Genomic DNA, 9,483 nt, shown 5'->3' with positions numbered 1-9,483 from the left:
CTGCAACTCTCAACCCACATTTCTAACTGGCAAACCACAGAGGCAGCCGGTAGACAATGAATACTGTAAGTTGCCCTAAGCGGGAATTGATCCCACAACCTTCCCCCTGCCCCTGCTAGCTACAGCCCCTAGCGGAGATGCTAACATGCTAAGATTTTTTTTAATGGGCTGTGACAATCAACTGGATTCTGACGTTCTAAATGGAGCCCAAAAGAGTTTAACATGGAACCAAAAAAGGGTTCCTCAAAAGCTTCCCCTACAACGACAAATGTGACAGCAGCTGGTGAAACCGGGAACAAGTCGGCAGCCGATCAAATGTTCAGACTTTTATTCTGAAAAACGTAAATAAATGTCAGCCTTTTTCTAAAGCGACTTACAACAAATACATTTGTCTAAGAGGTGAATAACCTATCCATCAGTCATCATAAGAAAATAAATCTATTCTAGAAGAGAAGAATTTAATAAATTATATTAAAAAAAAAGGAAAATAAATGTTGCCCATGTTGGCATCGAACCCACGTCTGTGGCGTTTACATACACTCACTGACCCCTCCTCGAACCGACCGACCGAACCATGGTAACACTCTACATGTTGGCTGTGGAGGACACAGTGCCTTGACAGCCCTGGGCAGCAGCAGTGTTCAGGCGAGCGGAGCTGGGGTCTGTTTGGAATAACAGCTGTGAGGGTTCGCAGGGGCAGCTAGCGTGTTAGCTAGCATGTTAGCTAGCGTGTTGTCATTTGAGGACTGATATATTTGCTGTACTTGGAGCAGGAAGTTCTATTTGCTCTCCCTTATTTCCCTCCTCTTTCAGCACTCTCTTTCACCCCTGTCTCTCTCTCTCTCTCTCATTCTCTCTCGTCACCCCCCTCACTCCCTCCTTCCCTTCCTCCCTCTCCACCTCTCCTTCCCTCTCCTCTCGCTCCCTCGGGCCTGAATGAGGCAGCCCATTCATTCATCACCAGCTGCACACCTGGTGATGTCCCCCTCTCTACCCGTCTCCCCCTCTCTACCCGTCTCCCCCTCTCCACCCCTCTCTACCCCTCTCCCTCTCTCTCTACCCCTCTCCCTCTCTCTCTACCCCTCTCCCCCTCTCTCTACCCCTCTCCCCCTCTCTCTACCCGTCTCCCTCTCTCTCTACCCGTCTCCCTCTCTCTCTACCCCTCTCCCCCGCTCTCTACCCCTCTCTATTCCTCTACCCCTCTCTCTACCCCTCTCCCCCTCTCTACCCCTCTCCCTCTATCTACTTCTCTCCCTCTCTCTCTACCCCTCTCTCTCTCTACCCCTCTCCCTACCCCTCTTCCTCTCAGTCAGGTCCGCCTCCTCCTTTTCCATTTTCCCTCCTTCTCTCCTCAGTTTTTCCTCTCAGGCCATCTCCTCTGTCTCTCCTACTTTCTTTCCCTCCCTGCCCTTATCCCTGTCCATCTCCCATCTGCCTCCCTCCCTCCCTCCCTCCAGGATCATGTATTGGTGGTGATGTTTGCTGAGACTAGAGCCGCTGGGGTTTTTTAATGAATGAGGTTTGGCAGCCGCCAGCCACCGTCCATACAGCTGAAGATACCCATTCCTTAGACACTTCACTCACAGCTAGCAGCTAGGCCCCTCTGTCAACCAAAATAAGGAGGGCCAAGTGTATGTGTATATATAGAGATGTTTTTGTGTGTGCGTATGCACGCATGTCTGTGTGTGTGTCTGTTTGTGTCTATATATACATATATATATATATAATTTTTTTATGTGTGTGCGTATGCACGCGTGTCTGTGTGTGTGTGTGTGTGTGTTTGTGTATATATATATTTTGAAGTGTGTGCGTAAGTGTGTGCGTATGGCCACGTGTCTGTGTGCGTGTCTGTGTGTGTGTGCGTGTATATATATATATATATATAGCTAGATTACTCTTCCTGCTGGTGAATTGATGATTCACTTGCTTAGTCAAATGTATCGATTGTAAGTCGCTTTGGAATAAGGATGAGGGATGAGTTGTGAGGTGATCAGGGGATGAGGTGTGAGGTGATCAGGGGATGAGGTGTGAGGTGATCAGGGGATGAGGTGTGAGGTGATCAGGGGATGAGGTGTGAGGTGATCAGGGGATGAGGTGTGAGGTGATCAGGGGATGAGGTGTGAGGTGATCAGGGGATGAGGTGTGAGGTGATCAGGGGATGAGGTGTGAGGTGATCAGGGGATGAGGTGTGAGGTGATCAGGGGATGAGGTGTGAGGTGATCAGGGGATGAGGTGTGAGGTGATCAGGGGATGAGGTGTGAGGTGATCAGGGGAGGAGGTGATCAGGGGATGAGGTGTGAGGATGAGGTGTTGGGCTATCAGGGGATGAGGTGTGAGGATGAAGAGGATGAGGTGTTGGGCTATCAGGGGATGAGGTGTGAGGTCATCAGGGGATGAGGTGTGAGGTCATCAGGGGATGAGGTGTGAGGATGAAGAGGATGAGGTGTGGGGCTATCAGGGGATGAGGTGATCAGGGGATGAGGTGTGAGGATGAAGAGGATGAGGTGTGAGGTGATCAGGGGAGGTGTGGGGCTATCAGGGGATGAGGTGTGAGGATGAAGAGGATGAGGTGTGAGGATGAAGAGGATGAGGTGTGAGGTCATCAGGGGATGAGATGTGAGGTCATCGGGGGATGAGGTGTGAGGTCATCAGGGGATGAGGTGTGAGGTCATCAGAAGATGAGGTGTGAGGTGTGAGGTCATCAGGAGGATGAGGTGTGAGGTGTGGTCATCAGGGGATGAGGCGTGAGGATGAAGAGGATGAGGTGGGATGTTATCAGGTGTGAGGTTATCAGGGGATTCGGTTCCTAAATGACTTCCTCTTCTTCCTGCATTCAACTAAAGACAAAATACCAAGTGAAGAAGAAGAAGATCTGACAGGAGGTTAGAGGTCATTAGAGTCAATCCAAATCACCCATCTATTCCACTCCTCCAAGCAAAGCAGTTTGAACTACGTGGCCTAGGCTAATGTAGCAGGGGTGGTTAGGAATCACATTCTGGTGATGAGGTAGCCCTGCCTGAAATAAGCTAGAGCCTACAGGGGAGCAGCCCGGTCACATCTCTTCACTATACTGGCTCCCCGCTGGTGGAACGAGCTGCCCACTTCTGTCAGGACCTGCAGAGCCACTCCCTATCTTCCACTGGAGACTGAAGGCCTCCATCTCTTCAGGCTACACCTTAGCTGTCCCTCCTGACACATCTAATACCCCCCCCCCCCTGTACTGGTTCTCCTGTGTAATAATTTAAAAAAATAAAAATCCTTCTTCTAGCACAACGACTGCCCCTGGCCTGAGCATAGATTACCTTTTCCTGGAGGATAGATGATTCACTCACTTAGTCAAATGTATTTGTTGCAAGTCGCTTTTGAATAAGGAATCTGCTAAATGTGAAATCAGCCCATAGCTACTTCCGCTGCAGATTGAATATCTCAGGCAGCCTACTAACCCCATAGCGAGGAGGCAGATGAATGAGTCTAATGATGAGCTTCCACAGCACAGAGTCAGAGATCTATGTATGGAACAGAGAACGTGTGGCGGATGAGTCTGGCTGGGAATGCATGTGAGTCAATGGGAGAACAGGGCTTCCCTCAAATAGCACTCAGTGCACCCGTCCGTTTCTCCTTCAAAATCTCTCTCTCCCTGAATTATAATAGACATTGTTATACAATATAAGAGAGGTCTGAGATGGTATTGTCAGCGAATTCAACAATTTTAACGTAATACAGCAGGTAATTCAAAAATAAATGTAATTATATATACGGTATATATTGTGTGTTCAGATCCACATACCTATTCCATAAGCCACGGTGGGTGGGAGTAAAACCTACAACAAAGCCAACGAATCACAATCAATCAATCAATCAATCTCGTCCTATTTTCGGATCCTGTTATTCCATATACAGAGAGAGTTAGAAAGTTTGGTTTGAACCTGACCCAAAATCAACCAGAGAGGGTCTTCCTTCTGAGACTTGGGCTACAACGACAACCACTTCTTCTACAACTCTTCTGCATCTCCCTCCTGAGTAACTCACTCCTGAACCCAATCCAGAAGGACCTTCATAGATGTAGTCATGTGAGAGAGCTTAAAGAAGCAGTTCCAGAAATTCATTAAAAATTCTTTTTTCAGCCAGCTTCAGCAGACGGTCTGATCTGACATCACAGAGTGGTCAATTTGTCCATGTTACACACACAAGAATATGCACACACACACACACACACACACACACACACACACACATACACATACACACATACACACATACACACATACACACACAGAAGTACAAAGGCACAAACACACAGAGAGCGAGAGAGAGAGAGAGAGAGAGACACACACACACACACACACACACACACACACACACACAATAATGGTGACAAAGCTACAGTACAGTTGTGGAGTTTAGGCAGGTCCATGACGTCTTGAGACTGTGCAATGCTGCAACCTACAGCAACAACACACGCTGGCAGGCAGGCGATGGTGGGTCATAAATACTGCAGAGGGACAGGTTGGTAAGAATCTCTCCTTCTCTGAGTGAGAAGTGAAGTGAGGCACACACACACAGGAGAGCTCCATATGCAGAGGTGGGGGTGAGGGAGGGAGGGGGGGAGGGAGGGGAAGGGGGGGGGGATCCCTTAAAAAATATGGGAGTAATATCAGTTTCTGTTTCTCAAATCTGCCTTAAATAAAGACAATAAACGTCATGTTTTTTTATTTTCACTTTTTTCCTGGAGTGCGTCCCTTCTGTAATGTTGCCAGTCCTAAGTGATAAAAGCTAGTGTCTAACACACAACGTACTGGCTGTTCTCATCTAGTGCACCACATTTGACCCCAACATACCTTATATGAATGTGGTAAAAAAAGAAAGAAAATGTGCAGCTACTGCACTGCGTTACATGGGTGAATTTAAAAAAAAATAAGGTATGAAATAAGGTGTCAATATGCATTTGTCATACTCTACACGACAGCACAGGGAGATACAGATGGGCCTGTTTTCACAGTTTCGTTCATCCTGTGTGCTTTTCTCTGAGTGTACTTCTCTGAGTGTACTTCTCTGAGTGTACTTCTCTGAGGGTGCTCCTCTGAGGAGCCTTCTTAGGAGCCGGCAGTAACATTTCACTGTACATTGTACCTGTACGATATGCATGTGACAAATAAAATTAACTTGAACTTGAACTTGAACTTGAGGGTACTTCTCTGAGTGTGCTCCTCTCTGAGTGTGCTCCTCTCTGAGTGTGCTCCTCTCTGAGTGTGCTCCTCTCTGAGTGTACTTCTCTCTGAGTGTACCTTCCAACGGCTCTCAAAAGAGTCCTACGCAAAACACACCTCAAGGAGAGGCACGGGGGAGGACACCCAGGCGATCACGATTGACCAATCACAAGGCTTCTTGAGATCCGAAGCTCCGTAGCCAAGCGCTCTGAGAGAGTGGTGTCATTTGTCAGAATGCCTTGTCATCAGACGCGTTAGGGCAAGGGAACATTGGGGCTGAACAAACACCACAGACCAGCTGACCGCTGCCAACACACTGTATACAAGAGGGATGTCACATCAACAACTACAACAACAACTACAACAACAACAACAACAACAAAATGACGCTGTGAGATCTCACAGCATTCTTTGGGAAAGGGAATGGTGTATTGCCAATCAATCAATGCCTGAACAAAAAAACATAGTATTTTGTTTGCATTCAAAACGGTCACTAGAGGGCGTAAGTTCAATGGGAGGCAGGCAGCACAGTGACTGCTGGAGGGGTGATGGAGAGGAAAGTGGGGGAAACTTAATGAAAAGGGACCAGACAACAATGTAAAATGTATAAGTAACCGGCATGTTGTATAACAGGGTCAAATCGCTGCTGAGATCATGCCTGCCTTATATAGGCTAATAGCCACAGCTTCATATGCAAATGAGTCATAAGCATGACACACCAGTCACTCAAAGATGTACCATACTGCTTGGTAATACATGAAACAGATAGTAAACATACATTGTGGCATTCTGGTGACAGTAATAACATAGAAGTATTATATAGCCTACACATAGGCCTACATTCTGCTGATATACAATGGCCACACAAACATGAAATCGTAGTAGACATCGAGTGGACATCCACTCCTATCGCAAGCCTATCCCAACGTCACTGCCAGACTCTCTGGAACAAGCAGGGCACAGTACAAAACACCATCTACTAGTACAGAACACCATCTACTAGTACACAACACCATCTACTAGTACACAACACCATCTACTAGTACACAACACCATCTACTAGTACACAACACCATCTACTAGTACAGCACAACATCTACAACTAGTACAACACACCATCTAGGCTACAACTAGTACACCATCTACATCTACAACTAGTACAACACACCATCTACATCTACAACTAGTACACCATCTACAACCTCTACAACAGTACAACATCTACAACCTCTACAACTAGTACAACATGAACTAGTACACCATCTACACAATCCACAACTAGTACAACATCTACAACCTCTACAACTAGTACAACATCTACACAATCCACAACTAGTACAACATCTACAACCTCTACAACTAGTACAACATCTACAACTAGTACAACATCCACAACCTCTACAACTAGTACAACATCTACACAATCCACAACTAGTACAACATCTACAACCTCTACAACTAGTACACCATCTACACAATCCACAACTAGTACAACATCTACAACCTCTACAACTAGTACAACATCTACAAAATCCACAACTAGTACAACATCTACAACCTCTACAACTAGTACAACATCTACACAATCCACAACTAGTACAACATCTACAACCTCTACAACTAGTACATCTACAAAATCCACAACTAGTACAACATCTACAACCTCTACAACTAGTACAACATCTACACAATCCACAACTAGTACAACATCTACAACCTCTACAACTAGTACAACATCTACACAATCCACAACTAGTACAACATCTACAACCTCTACAACTAGTACAAAATCTACACAATCCACAACTAGTACAACATCTACAACCTCTACAACTAGTACAACATCTACACAATCCACAACTAGTACAACATCTACAACCTCTACAACTAGTACAACATCTACAACCTCTACAACTAGTACAACATCTACAACTAGTACAACATCTACAACTAGTACACCATCTACACCATCTACAACTAGTACCATCTGCTGAGCTCAATAGCATCTTAGTTGTTTGATCAAGAAAAATAGGAAAAATAGGAAATAGGAAGGATAAACAGAAATAGGAGATGAATGTTGGCATATGAGAATATCCAACGTTGTCAAAAATGTATAATTCAATATTTAATATGGGGGAATACTTTCACAAGGCATAAACAAATATTTTCCAATGTTAATAATGTAGCCTATAGAATACAACTATAGGCAGGACCAAAAACATTAGGCATATCTTTAAATCACTGATCCATTGATTGATCCTTGAAATGATAACTAATTCACAAAACAAAATTCATAGGCTATACAAAATAAAAATAAAAATTAAATAAAGGTGAAATCATAAGGTAGTAATATCCAATATAAATAAAGGTGTTGGTTATCAGTCTGTGGCGAGCGGTGACCTTTTGAAATGTGAGCTGCCGGGACCGTTTACTCCTTCTGCAACGTCAAACAGCCCGTGCTCTGACTGCCAACACCGGGCCCGTTATCAGCCCCAGCTCCGTGTCTCAGGTGACCCAACTACCTGAAGGGCAAAGCAATCCCTCGTACGGGGATATACAGTTACACAGCAGGCCTACTACTACTCTGATCGCTGGACCGTGGTATTACCCCTGTATATTGCCACTGCAGCATGCATTTGCTTATCAAAAATACAAACCGTTTCATCTGCGTATTGACCTACTTGAACATTAACGGCAGTAACAGAAAGAGAGGGAAAACAGATTGATTGGAATGTGCGTTAGGAGGAGGGCTTTCCCGTACGTGGTGTTGATAACGTTTTAATGAAACAAAAACAAACATGGCTGTTTATGGATTGGGGGCATTTTAGTTCAACTTTCATCTAAGTAGAATTCAAAGGGTTGTATAGTTGAATAACAATACATTTGCTGTCATTATGATTATTGTTAGTATTATTAGATATATTCTTATTTTTCTTTGTATTATTATTATTGTTGTTGTTTTGTTATTGCTATTATTATTATTATTAGCATATTAACAAGTATTATAATAACAATGCTAAAAAGAGTGGCAACAGTATGCTTTTCCCCAAACAGAATACGCCAAAACACATTTCAATATGTAGCCTAAGAAAAGCACTTTATTTATTTTTTAAAAGTTAAGACTTTTACCTGGTCCCGTGGAATGCATGGCAAAGACGTCCTCCGGTGCGACTTGTTGTTGCTGTGACTGTGCGCCATGTCCGAGGATATCACCGAGCTGGACCTCCGTCGCCTTTTAAACACCGGGATGTCCTCTTCCTTCGCCCCTGTCACGGAGCTGTGACCGGTCCCGTGTGGCCCCGAGCCCGGGAGGAGCTGGTCAGCATACCTCGCCAGCAGGACGCCCAGCACCCCCGCCGAGTACGCCAGGTAGGGTCTCCAGCTGGCCCGAACTTTATTCAGCGAAATGAGCGAGAGGGTCCTGACGATGCTAATGAAAACAATGATGGAGACCCCCTGTCCGAGTTTGACGACCATCAGCGACCCGCCGGTCAAGCAGGCGAGGACCACCAAGGTGGCCGTGAACGACAGCAGCTGGTCGTCCGCGCCGTGCAAGAGGGACTGCGCCGCGGCTTCGCCCAGGTGACACACCGCCAATAAAAACACCGCGGTCCGGATCAGCACCCCGCAGCGGATCAGGTACAGGCCGACCCAAAAGAAGGCACAGACGAGTGTAAAGATAGGACACACCAGGTGCCACAAGGTTAAGGACAGCTCCGACGCGCAGCTCGCCACGAAATGGAGAGGAGACCCAGAGGACTCGCTGTTCTTCTCGCTGCCGCTGTGCAGCTCAACGTCCCAGTCCACCAGTCTGACCAGCAGAGCGAGGAGAACCGAGATGGACCCCACGCACACCGCAGACGAGACTCTCCGGGAGGAACTCCATACACCAGCGAGTCTAGCCCACGACTGGCAGTCAGCGTCCCGACACAGAGGGGTGACACATGTTCTCACATAGCCATTGCGCTCCGCCACCCTGGGGCATTTCTCATGAGCGCTTCTCGATACACCCCTGCCGCTGTCGGCTTCCAACGCCATCGCCATCACTCACGCGTAATTTTGCAGCGTGGAAAAGTATATTTAGGCTGTGTTATCAATGTGGATGTCTCAATGCATTTTCATACCGCGTATGAAAGCCATAACGCGCGGCTGTGAGTGCGCTACTACTATAGGTCGCTTCCAAATGTATTCATTTCGTCCAAAACAGACAAGAAAGTATATACAAATGTGTAACATTCGTGGACAAAAAAAAACATCCCCAAAAAGTGCGGCCTAA

At 46.1% G+C, this 9,483-nt stretch overlaps 1 protein-coding gene across 1 annotated transcript in view; it reads right to left on the bottom strand.

Moving 5' to 3' along the window:
- pde3a (phosphodiesterase 3A, cGMP-inhibited) overlaps positions 1-9,251 on the bottom strand; it is a gene marked incomplete at both ends in the record, with an annotated part of 131,392 nt that extends 122,141 nt beyond the window's left edge. The window contains one exon of the mRNA XM_080537499.1: positions 8,337-9,251. Coding sequence (XP_080393625.1) covers positions 8,337-9,251 — 915 coding nt within the window. The remainder of the gene's footprint in view (positions 1-8,336) is intronic.
- Positions 9,252-9,483: the final 232 nt, after the last annotated feature.

This window comes from Nansenia antarctica (assembly GCF_963989245.1).
Source record: "Nansenia antarctica genome assembly, chromosome: 8".
Taxonomy (NCBI): Eukaryota; Metazoa; Chordata; class Actinopteri; order Argentiniformes; family Microstomatidae; genus Nansenia; species Nansenia antarctica.
Note: the sequence above shows the minus strand (reverse complement) of the source record. Positions and strands in the feature narration are given on the sequence as shown.